This window comes from Tiliqua scincoides, chromosome 1, assembly GCF_035046505.1.
Source record: "Tiliqua scincoides isolate rTilSci1 chromosome 1, rTilSci1.hap2, whole genome shotgun sequence".
NCBI classification, from domain to species: Eukaryota; Metazoa; Chordata; class Lepidosauria; order Squamata; family Scincidae; genus Tiliqua; species Tiliqua scincoides.
Genome location: NC_089821.1, coordinates 283,298,448 through 283,313,930, shown reverse-complemented (window position 1 = coordinate 283,313,930; position 15,483 = coordinate 283,298,448). Strand labels below are relative to the sequence as shown.

Below are 15,483 nucleotides of genomic sequence, written 5' to 3'. Positions count from 1 at the left end.
AGGTATTTCACCAGAAAATAATTTTGGTATTCACCAGACTTGCAATTAATGTTAGTATATTTTTAAAATGTTTGTGTCTTTTAAAATGCAAGCCTGCCATAGAGCTACTAAGCAATAAACTGGTAAAAAAAGAGAGCACGTCACTTGTTTGAAACAATATACATATGCAATTATAATAAATAAAATCACAATCCCCAACAACTGGAAAGAATTTCAAATGATGCCCAGATCCATTGTTGGAAGCAGCTGTTGCTGCATGAACTGCTTGCCTGCTCACTGTGGTGCGTGTGTTGAGTGTAGGGGCCAAAACCCTGGAACAATGTGAGTAATTAGAATAGGGATCACAGCCAGTTAGCTGCTAGGGGGATTTTTGATTTTATTTTCTGCTTGCATTATAATTTCCTTGCCAACCTTTGCCACCATCTCCTGTTCTCCTTTTGACAGCTAATCATGCCTTGCTTTTATCCTGTACCTTTTTCCATTGGTTGGATTCTCTAGTTTTTTTGTTTTTTAAATAAACTTCTTGAGTTTTTACTGTTTTACCTGCTTGGTCTTTGTTTACTCATGAAGGAGTGGGTTGCTATATCTCTCAGGTTGCAATCCTAACCAATTTTCCAGCAGCAAGGTAAGGGCAATGCAGCTCTGCGGAAAGGGAACAAATACTTTCTTTACCTTGAGGAGGCCTTCGTGACTGCCCACCCAACTGCAGGATGCAGCACATACCCCATTGGCAGTGCTGAAAAGTTGGTTAGGATTTGGGCCTCAGCCTATCATGTTCCACTACTGTTTGGTTTGAATAATAAATAATAATAAACTTTATTTCTATCCCGCCCTTTTCCCTAAAGGGACCCAGGGCGGCTTACAACATATTAAAAACAGATTAAAACATAATTTAACAAACAGATAAAAACATATTAAAAACACATTAACAGAAACCATAAAAACAGTAGTCAGATAAAAGTCAGAATAAAAAGAGCATAAAACAGCAGTTCATGGAGGAATCAGGCCTGTAAAAAAACAACTAAAAGATGTAAAAAAGATGTTTAAAAGGCCATGAAGTCAGAAGGCTTGTTTAAACAGCAGGGTCTTCAGGCCTCGCCGAAAAGTCTCAAGAGAGGGAGCCATTCTCAAGTCAAGGGGAAGGGAGTTCCATAACGTTGGTGCCACTACTGAGAAGGCCCTGTTTCTTGCCGCCGCCCCACGTACCTCCTTAGGCGGCGGCACTTGTAAAAAGGCCTTCTCTGATGACCTGAGAGGACGAGCCGGATTGTACGGGAGTAGGCGATCTCTAAGATACCCTGGCCCAGAGCAGTATAGGGCTTTAAAGGTCAAAACCAGCAACTTGAATTGGGCCTGGAAACGAATGGGCAGCCAATGTAGCCCCCGGAGAAGCGGACTGACAGAGTCAAACTGCCTAGCTCCAGTGACCACACGGGCCGATGCATTCTGCACTAATTGCAGTTTCCGAACCGTCTTCAGGGGCAGCCCCACATAAAGCACATTACAATAATCTAACCTTGATGTCACCGTAGCATGGATCACCGTGGCCAGGTCTGCACGATCCAAGTACGGCCGCAGCTGGCACACCAGCCGAAGCTGAGCAAAGGCCCCCCTAGCCACAGCCGCCACCTGGGAATCCAGGAGCAGCTGCGAGTCCAGGTGGACCCCCAAGCTGCGGACCTGCTCCTTCAAAGGGAGTGCAACCCTATTCAGAGCAAGCCGATAATCCAGCACCTGCATCGAGGATTTCTGAACCAGGAGAGCCTCTGTCTTATCCGGATTTAATTTCAGCTTGTTAGCCCCCATCCAGATCCTCACCGCTTCTAGACAGCGCTCCAGGCCCTCAACTGCCACCCTGGAGTCTGGAGGAAAGGAGAGTTAGAGCTAGGTGTCATCAGCATATTGATGACACCCCACTCCAAACCCCCGGATGACCTCTCCCAGCGGTTTCATGTAGTTATTAAATAGCATGGGGGACAGAATTGAACCCTGTGGCACCCCGCACCTCAAGGGCCAGGGTGTCGAACAGGCATCCCCCAGCACCACCATCTGGGACCGACCCTCCAAGTAGGAGCAGAACCACTGCAAAACAGTGCCTCCAACTCGGCCAATCGGTCCAGAAGGATACCATGGTCGATGGTATCGAAAGCTGCCGAGAGGTCCAGCAGGACCAACAGGGATGCACTCCCCCTGTCCAGTCCCCGGCGTAGGTCATCCACCAAGGCGACCAAGGCGGTTTCCGTCCCAAAGCCCGGCCTGAAACAAGATTGAAAAAGATCCAGATAATCCGCTTCATCCAAGACCCTCTGGAGTTGGGCCGCCGCCACCCGCTCAATTACCTTGCCCAGAAACAGAATGTTGGAGAGTGGCCGGTAGTTATCCAACACAGTGGAATCCAGGGAGGGCTTCTTCAGGAGGGGACGAACCACCGCCCGCTTCAAAGTGAGCGGCAACGTCCCCTCCACCAAGGAAGAGTTGACCACCCTCCCCATCCACTCAGCCAGTCCACCCCGGGTAGCTCTTATCAGCCAAGCTGGGCAAGCATCAAACAGGCAGGCAGACGGCCTCACACTCCAAAGAGTCTGTCCACATCCTCAGGCTGTACAAGCTGAAAAGAATCCCACAACACTGGACAAGCAGTTGCCAAGGGGACATCATCAGACATTGTCAATGTGGCATCCAAGTCGCAATGAATACGATCGATTTTATCTGCAAAATGTTGCGCAAACACGTCACAGTGGCTGACCGTGTATTCCTCCTGGTCCACTGGAGGGGCCTGATGGAGGAGGCCCCACACCACACGGAACAGCTCTGCCGGACAGCTATCAGCAGACGCAGTGGTAGCAGAGAAGAATGATTTCTTCGCTACTGCCATGGAGTAGGCTCTGTAATGAGCTCTACTCCGTGTCCGATCAGATTCATCACGAGTTTTCTGCCACTGTCACTCTAGACGCTTGCCCTGCCGCTTCTTCATTTGCAGCTCCTCAGTGAACCAAGGAGCCGCTCCGAGTCTGCGACATGACAGAGGTCGCTCCGGAGCAATCTCATCCACTGCCCTGGACATTTCCCCGTTCCAGAGGTCAACCAGGGCCTCAGATAAGATGCCAGTCTCGGCAGTGGGAAAATCCCCCAGAGCCCTCAGGAAACCTTCAGGATCCAATAGCCTCCGAGGGCGGACCATAGAAAATGGTCCCCTGCCTCTGCGGAGGTAGGAAGTCGCAACCAGCCTAAACCATACCAGGAAGTGATCTGTCCATGACAAAGGAGTGATCTTGATCTCCTCTACATCCAGATCACTGCCCCCATGCCCAGCTGTAAACACCAGGTCCAACACGTGTCCTGCAGTATGTGTCGGGGCCAAGATCTTCTGGGACAGGCCCACGGTTGTCGTGGCAGCCATGAAATCCTGAGCTGCACCTGCCACAGGGGCCTCAGCATGAACATTGAAGTCCCCCAGCACTAACAGGCGGGTTTGAAGTGTTCCCTTGATTTGGAAGAAAGACTTTCACAAATCTTCCTGCCTAGGCTTCTTAGCTTTGGGTGGTGGCAGCAAAGACCTACCTTTCCCCTGTGATTTCTAGTAAGTAACAAGTGAAAGGAAGGGAGAAAGGTGTCATTGCTAATAGCTAGTCATTCCACGCACTTTGCCCTTTGGCTTCCATTACAGTTGTCAAACTCACTTCCCAGGGAAAGACTTTAGGAAGGAGCTTAAAAACATTTCTGTTTAGCAAAATCTTCCTGACTCTGTAACTGTTTTTACTCATGCTGTTTTTAATGCTGTCATTTTAGCACCATTAGACATTGTTTTAAATATGTGTTTTAAAGACATTTAAACAGTTAGACATTGTTTTAAAGATTATTATTCTTGCTAATCTTTTGTGAGCTGCTGTGATCTCTCTGAAAAAGTGGTCTAAAACTTGGATAAGTAGAAAAAAATTAATAAACCACCGATTATATTCTGTTTCTTCCAGTAAAGTAGCCGACTACTGGGAAACGTCATACTTTGAGCAGCTCAGCCATTCCCTTCTTAAATGCCTATGGAGCTCTTTGTGAACACTGCCATCTACATCTTGGAATATGTTCCTCTTTACAGTATCTCTTTACTCTGTCATTTTTTTCAGGACAGCTCAGTTCTTGACATGAATGTCTGTTATTGCCTTAAGAGTTATTTTTCTAGTATAAATTTTTTTAAAAGTAATTGCTGTATTTACCACAGGAATGTTACATGACCATCAATGAAAGATGAGGGAAGACTGAATGGAAACAGTGTGAGTACGAGAATGAATGGAAGCCAAACAATTCTGAATGAAAAGTCAGTAGAATCGTAAAGTGGAATGCTCCCATCTGGTATTCAAAGATAGATATGGCTTCAGTCATGATAATTTTGTGAGTGAGTCCCTGTTTGTACCTGCCTGGATATTGAAATCTTAACTTCAGTAACCTGAGGCCACTCCAGACATTATCAGCTTTATCTTTGTGTGGATAGGATAAGCTGCAGATCAACTCAAAGCCGCTCCAATTTGGCAAAGCATTGTCAGGTGTGTGTCTCCATGAGACAAAAGCAGCAGCAGTAAAACATGAATGTCTGGAGTACATTTCTGCAAGAAACATCGTTTGCTTCAATACATACACAAGATTCATAGGAACCCAGTTTTGATATTGAGGTACAAGTAATAATTACCTACTGATGGACTCACTGGAAATTACAAGTTTCTAAGAAAAGCATGCTGGGAATTCTTTTAAGAACTGCCTTATGCTACTTCAAACCAATGATTCAATATAGCCAACCTCTTCTTAGCTGTGAATCTTGAATCCAAATCTTCAGGATTTCAGTAGCTGGCTTTCCATCCCTGCTACCTGAGATTATTTAAAGATGATACCGATCAAATCTGGGATCTCCTGCGTGGAAAAATGTTTTGTACCTTTGATCTTTGGCCCGTTTGTTATATAGGTGCTGTGTTAAACTGGAACATGCAGGGGATCTGATACAGCTTGTGGTGGTTATGTGGCTTGCATAAGATTTAATCATGCTGGCTCATTTTAGGCTTCTTTGGAGATCCGAGTATTAACTCTTAGTCATTTTGGATGCTGCAGAATAGAGGGTGGGTTAGCGTACTCACAAACAAAGCAGTCTGGAAGTCTTGGCACTGATTCCCAAAAAAGAAAATGGGAACCAACAGGGCGGAATGGGATTGAAAAGCCTAGAAAAGAAAGAGGTGTTGAATTAAAACAAGCTCTGCTCCATGAGAGTCTGTTTTGGTGACAACCAGCATGTGTTTAGATGGGCACTAAAGAGTTTGGCCTTGGGAACTGGGAGTGTCTGTATCTTCTTGTTTCTTGGCTGTTGCAAAATGCCAGGTGCCATGAATAAAATTACCCAGAAGACTTGCAAATTCACTAATGTGCATTCATTCTCCGTAAAGTTTCTTTCATTACTTTATTGGGTTGTATATTCTGTTTATTTCCTAGGCCAGGCTGTCTTGGCTGTATCCCTATTCTTTTCAATGTGCTCCAGTCCTTATAGAGGCGAGTAGGTTTTCAAGGGCTCACTTATGTTTGGAGGGAGATGAGATGCTTAGAGAAAGGACAGGACTTTCCTTGTGTATACATTAGCATCTTGAACAGACGCAATAGTGACAGCTCCTATGCTCAGGCCCAATTCACTAATGGCCCAATTCAAAGGACCCTGGCTGCTGGCAGAACATGCGTTGTGCAGGTGGCTGCTGTTTTATGGCTGTTGTAAAGCAACTGCTGATGGCATTCACTGCCAGACTGCTGGAGGCCAGGCTGGAGAGGCCTCCCTGGTGCCAGCAGATGGCCAAAGCTATTCTGCAGAAGGTAGGCCAGTGGGGGAGGCAAAATGGGGCAGGGGGATGGTGGGAGGAGGGTAGAACAGAGTTGGGGTGAGTGGAATGGGGTGGTGATGGGGTGAGAAGGAGAGTAAATTGGGCCCAGGAATGGGGCAGGTTTGGTGGCAGCAGCACCTGCTGAATCTTCTTCCCAGGTCTGAACTATTTGCATAGCTCAATGTGAACTTGCACCAGCTACTAAACTGGCCCAGGTCCAAGTTGACCCATGGCGGCTGCTGAGGTTTATCCTGGGGCAAGGGAATAAATGTTCCCTTACCCCTAAGGAGGCTTCCAGAGGCCAAAACTCCTCTGTGGGATACAGCAGTAACTACATTGGTGCTGCTGCATTGCTGCTTGGGGAATTAGTTAGGATTGGGCTGTTAATGCTGCTTGCATGAGTGACAGATTTTAGGGTGGGATATATAAAACTGGATTTATGGTGAATCTTTTTTGAAGTGAGTTGTATAGCAATATGCCAAACTAGGATCTATTCTGATTGGAAACAGCTCAAGTTGACCCAACAGAAATATTTTCTTGTTATCCTACCAGTGTTGTGTACTCTTGTGTGGTACTGTTAGGTTGGCACTGGCATTCAGGGGGAGATGAGATCTTTAGCCTATGTAATATTTATTTATTGAAAATGTATATCCCACTTTTCTTAAAAAAGAAATCAAGGTGACTAACAAAAATTTTAAATACAATCATAAAACCAAAATAAAAATACAGTAATTATTAGAACAACAACAATAAGAAAGCATGGAATCGAGGAGTAGAGTATAGCACAAAAATGTGGCATATAACCTGTTACAGCAGCCTGACCATCTGCACAACAGCATCTCACTGACAGCATCCAGAGCACTCTTTGGGTCAGTACTAGTCTCTTGCACCAGCCCAAGACTGTTGCAAATGTGCTGTAAGGCACGTCTGTGATGACTTGGGAGTTGGGTGGACCAGTGCAAGGGTGCATGCTGGCCCACAGAAGCCAAATCCAGCCCCTGTGCCACCAACACCAGGTAAGGTTGCACCAGACAAGGCATGGGATGTTGGGGAGGATGGTGGCAGACTGGGCCCAAGAGGGGGGTAGGCGCAAGAGGGGGGAGGGGGTTCTGGCCTTTGTGTTGGATCCTACACATTACTGGGCTGCTCGGATTCTCACCAGGAATATCGCTGGCACAGATTTGAGTAGCCCTGTTAAGGTGGCTGCTGCATGACGTGGGGTAAGGGGAAATAAATCTCCGTACTCCAAGTTGTGCAGGATCCACCTCAAACCCTGCACTGACTACAGTGCAGACCAGGCTGCCTGCATGTTCCAGTGCAGGATAGGATTGGGCTGCCTGCAGGGCCTAGGAGAGGGGGGTAAAGGGAATAATTTGTACCCGAGCCCAGGGTGAGAAAGGGGGCCCTGGAGTCAAACGAGGGTGCCTAGAAATTTCCTGGGATCTTACATTTTCCTTTCTACTCTGACTTGTTGCCTGCATGGGATGCTGGGGACACTACCACCAATGGCATAACTAAGGGGGTGCATGGGGTAGCAGTTGCACTGGGTATCAAGCTTTAGGGGGGCAACAAGCTGAGCTTGACACTAGTGACCAAAATTGTGAAAATCTTGATATGTATGAATAATACCATCATGTTATATATCATTGGAAAGGTAATTTAATGCAGAATGTAATGAAACAAACTGCATTGGAATATCTATTTTATCAAAAGTTATGGCCAATTAATCAGAAAATGAAAACACAACTGCCTTATGGAACAAAAAGTGGATTTACTTAACTCAAAACGGACCTATGAGACTGAAGGCCATATCTTATCCAATTTTCCAGCACTGGTGTAGCTGTACCAATAAGGCATGCACTACCTCCTGCTGTAGGGGAACTGTGGCCTCCTCTAGGTAAGGGAACATTTGTTCCTTTTCCCCAGGGCTGCATTGTGGTTGCGGTTGAATAGGATTGGGCCCTGATTGTTCTGAGAACAATGACATGCTATTATGATATTGACATGTTGCAATGACATGTAATTATGATATAGCATGGAACCAATAAGGTATTAATATGAGTCAGCTCTCATTTTCGTGTATCATAATACAGTTACCCCTGCTAAGTGACTAAAGATGCAATTCTTCAAGTGGTGCTCTTCTTATATTTAGCAAGGGGAGAATAATCATCCCTCTTCACCCCAGCACAGTGTCTTTGACCAATAAGGGGCACATTTTTAATTCATTTACTTAATTCATTAAGGGCGCAATCCTAACCTCTTATGTCAGTGCTTTCCAGCACTGACATAAGGGCAATGCAGCTTGGAGGTAAGGGAACAAACATTCCCTTACTTTGAGGAGGCCTCTGTGAGTGACACCCAACTGCCCCATGCACATGTCCCATTGGCACCGCTATGCCAATGCTGGAAAGCACTGACATAAGGTGTTAGGATTGCTCCCTAAATTTGATTTTGTTGTGGGGATGGACAGACCACAAAATCTTATTTGACTCCAGGTTGCAGATAGATGCCTTAGCTATGCCACTGGCTGGGGGGAGGTGGCAGAGCAACTGAGTGGTGAGCTGCTGGGGGGGGGGGAGGCAGGTTTCCCCCCAATTTTCACTTTTTTAAAAGCCCGGTGTGATGTCACTTCTGGTTGTGACATCACTTCTGGGGCATCATTTTGAGCTTGGCACCAGGCTACACAATCATTAGCTATGCCACTGACTACCATGAGTGTGTGGCTGCAGCTATGCAGGCAAACCATATATGCTGGATCAAGGAATGCATACATGACACTGCTCAACACAGTGTCAAATCTGGGAGGAAACCGGCCTGCTACAGTAGATCTTCGGCTTGTGAATCTGCTTACCTTGAAGGAATGTATAGGAGCTCAGGGACACAGCTGCAAGGCTGCACAAGCAAGTTTTGGTATGCACAGGACACTTTCCATTCTAGTGTGAGCCTAAATATGATGATACTAATTATCTGCATGATTTTCTATATTTAAAAGATTTTAGAGAGTGTGTTGGGTTTTCCGTATTACTGTATCTAGCTGCTGATGCCACATGGCTGGGTAGACCTGGGCTCCAAAGACTTTTTCAGCTGTCTCCATCCTCCCCTATCCAGTTTTGCCCCTCCCTGCCCCCATTCCGCTCACCCATCACCACCCTCCCCACTCTGTATCACCCCTGCCCCTTTGCAAAGGGGCCCAAAAGAAACTTTGTACCCCCTGATAAAATACCTTTCAGAGGCCCTGGCTGCAATCCTACACACTTACCTATGTGGAAGGCCTATTGAACTCAGTGAGACTTACTTCTGAGTAGTCATGCACAGGATTGTGCTTCAACTAAATAACAAAAAAAGTTTTTAACTCTGCTAAAATCACAATAATGTGGAAAATGTCCTAAGAGCATAAGGGAGAGAGTTCCCGAGAAGTGGTGCCACCACCAAGAATGCCTATACAAGTGAATTGCATGGCCACATTTGGATTACTGTGTACAGTTCAGGTTGCCACACCTGAAGAAGGGTACTGAAGAGCTGGAAGAAGTGCAAAAGAGGACAACCAAAGTTATGAGTGGTCTGCAGTTATGGACCTGTGCCTCGTTGCACCCCAGGGTGCAGGTCTGCGATGCCACCCCCTTGCATCATGCTGCCCCCTGCCTGGATACCTCCCCAGCGCAATGGAGCCTTGCACAGCATTGAGGGCAATTCAGAAAGCCTTCTGAGGCTTCCCACATGGTCTTAGTACTTCTGGGAAACTGGAAATACTACTTAGGGCCGCATTGTAAGCCTCAGAAGGCTTTCTGAGTGACCCTGAGCGTCGTGTGGGGCTTAGCCTGCCCTTGGAACGGCTCCAAAGGTCAGGCAGAAGCAGCGCAGTGGTTGGAGGCGACAGCAGTGGTGGTGCTGCCTCTTCAAGGCGCACAGGCATGGCGTCTGGGACTCCCCCCCCAATAGGCCTGCCACTGGTGATCTGCAGCACCTTTCTTATGCAGAAAGGCTACAACATTTGGAAATTTTTAGCTTGGAGAAGAAGTGATTAAGGGGCAATATGACTGGGACATAAAATTATGCATTGCATAGAGTCTCTCTCTCTCTCTCAACACTAGAACCAGTTTCAATGAAACTGACTGGTGAGAAATATAGAACAGACAAAAGGAGATACTACTTCACAAAGCTCATAACTGCTGTGCAAAATTCATTGACACAAGATGTGGTGACAGCCACTAACTTGGAATGTTTTAAAAGAGGATTGGGTAAATTCATGAAGGACAGGTCTGTCCAAAGTTACTTGTCATGATGGCTGTGTGCTACCCCCCAGTTCAGCAGCAGGGTGCCTCTAAATATCTGTGGCAAGACAGCAATGGTGGGAAAGAAGTATTCCTTGTCTCCTGCTTGTGGCCTTCACAGAGGCCAATGGTGGAACAGTGTGCGAAACAGGTTTTTGGACTAGGTGTCCCTTTGGCCTAACCCAGCAGGGCATTTCTTATGCAAGTGTGTTTTATTTACTTGCTGACTGAGAGCCCAATCCTGATCTTGCACCGCTGACGCTCTGCTGGCAGTGAGTGCTACAAATGTGCTGTAAAGCACATTTGCAGCCCTTGGCACCAGTCCAGTACCAGTGCTAACACCGGCCAGCGCTGAGCTAGCACCAGTGGATCACCAGTGCTCCGCTGCTTGGTGCGCCAGGTTGTGGAGAGGTAGGTGGGGCCGTGAGGGGAGGTGGAGAGGAGGTGTTCCACAGTGGGGGGAGGCAGGGGCGGGCAGAAAGAGGGCAGGGAGGAGGCATGCCGGAAGAAGGGAGCAGAGAGGGAGGGAGGCGGGACCGGAGGAGCTCCACTCCTCTGCATCCAGAGCCTTTGTGTCGGGCTGCCAGCCTGACACGGAGGCTCTTGATTCTGCGCCAGCCTAAGGACTGCTGCAGAATCGAGTAGCCCCATTGTGGGACTGCTTGCCTTACCTTGAGGAAGGAACAAAAGTTCCCTTCCCCTGAGGAGCCACTGATGGCTGCTCTGTTGTGTGTAGGATGCTGCGGCAGCCGTTTTGGTGCAACAGCAGTCTCAGTGCAACACACAGCTCATACAAAATTATGCAGGGGATGGACAAAGTGGATAGAGAGATGCTCTTTACACTCTCACATAACACCAGAACCAGGGGACATCCGCTAAAATTGAGTGTTGGGAGAGTTAGAACAGACAAAAGAAAATATTTCTTTACTCAGTGTGTGGTTGGTCTGTGGAACTCCTTGCCACAGGATGTGGTGATGGCGTCTGGCCTGCACGCCTTTAAAAGGGGATTGGACAAGTTTCTGAAGGAAAAATCCATTACGGGTTACAAGCTATGATGTGCAGGTGCAACCTCCTGATTTTAGAAATGGGCTATGTCAGAATGCCAGATGCAAGGGAGGGCACCAGGATGAGGTCTCTTGTTATCTGGTGTGCTCCCTGGGGCATTTGGTGGGCTGCTATGAGATACAGGAAGCTGGACTAGATGGGCCTATGGCCTTATCCAGTGGGGCTGTTCTTATGTTCTTAGGATTGGGCTGCAACTTACTATATTTGTATATAGTACTGCTTTACTGCCAAAGCATTCAATTCAGTTTACAGTTTCAAATAATGATTTAAAATTTAATAGACTGAATGCAAAAGTGAAAAAAAGGATGTACAGGAATGAGGATGAGGAAAACAAGCACGTCCTGTGTTGAATCATTCATGATGTTATAAAATAGACATTCTGTAAGTGCACAGACGGTTCTGGGAGGGGAAAGCGAAATGGCCACCCAACTGAGCTGATGGAGAGGGTCTTTCTGCCTCACTTCTCCCTTTCATACAGCTATGTTTTTACCTCACAGTCTACTAGAAACTGTTGGCACAACTATTCAGCACAGATATGAGCTCAGCTTTCATTTTTACAGGACTCAGAGCAGAAGCGGCTCCCTGGTTCCCTCTGCACAACACACCGGGTCCTCTCGCACAGTCCGACGCTATCCAGCTACTAATAATGGTCAGCTAACTTACAATGCATTGCCCAAGGTGAATGGATTTGAACAGAGCAGCATTGGGCTATACACTGAGCCTGCTCCATCGCTCTGGGGTAAGGTCTAAAGAATCTTGACAAGGAAAGGCTTCTTAGAGTGGGTTTTATGTAATTGTTAGGAGTTGAGTCTGGAAGTCATTTTGGGACCCTGCAGTCACAGGCAGAGGCTGTCACAGTTAGGCACTCATTCCTGTGGATCTCTTAGATGCATGAGGCAATGACATCAGCACAGAATTTAGCCAGCTGTTTCAGGTCATGGAAAATATTGTTCTGTTTTCTTCCGGTTTCACTGTCACATTAGATGTGCATGCAAATACTTATTAAGATGTGCTTTCCAATGAAAGGTCTTTTCTTTTGTAAAAGTCAGCTGATCAGGGAATGATCCTGGTTGGAACCAGCATGTGTTGGAAGGGGGAGGCCCACTATACCCCTGTGCTGTTTTAAAGGAGGAAGGCCATTTTTAGCATCAAAAAGAGAGCTTCCTTTGGGAAACATGCTTGAATAGCATGTATTTGTCCTGAAAAGTGAACCACCTTTTTCTTCAATTCTTCTTCCACTAATTGGAAGCACTGAATTGAACGTGGTGCATTCAAGGCATTTTCCACAGTATTTTGAATGTTCCAAGTTTCAGTGCTCATGTGGGGACAACAAATTTCAGTGGTTAGCCTTGCTGCAGCGGCTCCATCCATCAATCCTGCCCATGTGAGTAAGCCATGGCATGACATTTCACCCTGCACTTTTTTTTTTTTTTTTGATAAATCGCAGCTGTGGAGGTGAATGGAGCTGAACTGGATTGGAACCATTGAAGAGGCGAAGGGTTAAATTATCCCTCACCCACACCATTGTCCTGATCCTGATCTCCTTTTCCAACTGCTATTTATCACTGCGCAAACACCCCACGGGGGCATTCAAACACTCAGGGCCAAATGACATGTTGAAAGTTGCATGTAGTTTGGCCTAGAAGAGCCTTGTGTTGTGCTGTGCAATTCTATGTATGCATTCTCAGAATGCATGGACTGTAAGGCAGCAATCCTTCATGCACTTACTAGGGCATAGTAAGTCTCATTTAAGTCAGCGAACAGCTGAACAACAAGTAAGTGCATGTAGGATTGCTGCCTTACAGCCCAATTCTATGGCCACTTATGGTGGCAGAACTCCTGGTCTGCCACAGTATGTGCCACTGGAGTACTGTAAAAGGCATAACACTTCAATGCACTCTGAGGGCACTGGCGCAAATAGCCAGAGGCTCCACACATTCAGCAGCAGCTACTGGATGCTACACCTGTGTGGGTAAGGTGGCAGTAGGGGTGTTTGGGGGGGGGATTGGGACAGGGAGTGGGGCAAACAAGAGGCATTTCAAGGGTAGGAGGGAGTGGATCCTGATGGTGGCAGCACACACTGAGATTCTATCCCCAGTTTCCCACCACAACACGCCCCCTGCCTCTCCTCAGACTTACAACAACAAAATAGTTGGCATGGATCCAAGGAGACACATTGGTGAGCAGGCAACCTTCCAGGAGGTAAGTAAAAAAACCTTATGGTAGCTGTCTGGTAGGCCCCTACCCATAGCATGTAGTGTGTGCTTCATTGGCAGCACTGCATGGTATGGCCTGGTGGGGGGATAGGATTGGGCATCAAACTCAGGTTTTTTGCTTTTCAGTTATTCTCCCCCTACTATGTAAAACTTCTTCTCTTCCAAACAAGACACCTTCACCCTCATAATTATTCTCCCCAGTGTTCCTCTCCGTTCTACTAATTGGCCTGGCTCTGACTTCCTCTCCTTCTTTTCTCAGCTGGAGAAGGAAGCGAGAAAACTGGAACACTGCCATGTACTCAGCTGAGACAGGAGAAGGGAGGCATTATTATACTGGAGTGTTATTGTAGCCAAGCATCTCCCTACAGGGTAGCTTTCCCAATCTGCTCTTCTCTCTTAGAAAAGGGAGATGAGAGTGAGAGTGAGAGAACTTTTAACAGTTTTTAGTATAGAAAAGCTCCTCCCTCCACACACATTTCTTTTGTTTGAAAGATATTTATTCCCGCTTCTCTTTTGTTCTTAGCGAATAAACCCAACCAAAAGAATACAACTCAAGCTGTTTATAATAATCCCCAAATAATACTTTATGGTTCCTAGTATGAGAAGTTCCTATTATGAGAAGTAATTTTGCAATATTTTCATTCTTTCATAATTTTTTAAAAGAAAAAAGTTTCACTGCATGCAGAAAGTTATATAATAGAAATGCAAAGATTTACCAGTTAAGGAAGAGGTCAAAAGGAATAATGAAACAAGTCCTGGGATTGAACTGATGAAGGAATAGTTTTGATTTCATGTTATGAACAGGAGCAGAGAAAAGTCATGTGACATGAGGTGCTGCTATCACAGTGAGCCCGAGAGTATCATGACATGAGTGGAGGCAGTTCTTAGACTGCAGCCAGTCTAGGACATGATCCTTTATATGCACACAAAAAAGAAGTTGTTCAAAGACCTTTGTTACTCTCTGTTGTCACTATTTTTTTTTGCAGGTGTCAACCTGACAGAAAAAATCAGGAAGATAAAGATTGTCTTCACTCCTACCGTTTGTAAACAGATTTGTCGGAATGGCCGCTGCTACAATAACTGTGAGAAAGGAGACACCACCACCTTGTACAGCCAGGGTGGACATGACCATGACCCCAAATCTGGCTTCCGTATCTGTGAGTCTTCCCAGATGTCTGACCCATTTCACAAGGTTTAGTTATCTTTCTCTGTTTCTTTTGTTTGTGAAACTAGCAGTTCCCTAAAGAAACGGAGTTCAGGAAGATTATGATGCCCCTATTTGCCAGAAAAATAAACAGACTTTTTCTTAGACCTGCCCTTCCTTTCTGGGAAATTAATACACTCACTCCTGAATTTCAGTTATTCCCCCCCCCCGCCATCCTACACTGAATATAACGGGTCTTTGGCTTTTGGTCAGTCGTAGACAAGCAGTATGGAATTTTTCTTGTCAAGGCCAATTTGCTGCTTTCATTGGCAATTCACTACCTAATTTCTTCCCAGTCCAGGAGAACTGGCTGAAACCTTTATGCCATTCTCAGCAAATAAGGCAGCTAAAATCTTCCTTCTGATCTTGTTGATGCTGTAATTGAATAGGAAATATGAATGAGTTATACAGGTCAGCCGTCTATCCATTGCTCTAGAGTTTGACCCTATCCTGTGGGGAATGATCTTACTCAGGCTCTCAGATTAGAATAACCCAAATATTACCTTTCTATAATGGACTTCTAAAGTATTTTCACATGAGGCTTAAATTGGCTTCAGCTTAAGTGGGTGAATGGGAACATAAACCTACATTGGCCATACATTACTATCAGTTGCTCTTCCACCACCCATGAGCACTGTTTTCCCATGGCACAAATTGTATGATTGAGCCTCAAAGTGCATTTAAGCAGCAGAAAGTGTCCTTAGTTTTCTGCTATCTTATACATACTTATCTGGGATATGTCTCATTGAACTCAGTGGGACTGTCTTCTGTGTAGACATGCAAAGGACTAGGCTGTGAGAATAGCTACATACTTCATTTGCCTTGGAATATTTCCCAACTAGGGCAGCTTGATTTTTTCTGTGTCTTGAGAAAGAGGTGCT

At 46.0% G+C, this 15,483-nt stretch overlaps 1 protein-coding gene across 4 annotated transcripts in view; it reads left to right on the top strand.

Annotated features, from left to right (window-relative positions):
• The window catches only part of LTBP2 (latent transforming growth factor beta binding protein 2), a 157,807-nt gene that overhangs the window by 50,903 nt on the left and 91,421 nt on the right, over window positions 1-15,483 (top strand). For all 4 annotated transcript variants that reach the window (XM_066627033.1, XM_066627013.1, XM_066627023.1 and 1 more), the window contains 2 exons: window positions 11,743-11,921; window positions 14,385-14,555. In XM_066627033.1, coding sequence (XP_066483130.1) covers window positions 11,743-11,921; window positions 14,385-14,555 — 350 coding nt within the window. The remainder of the gene's footprint in view (window positions 1-11,742; window positions 11,922-14,384; window positions 14,556-15,483) is intronic.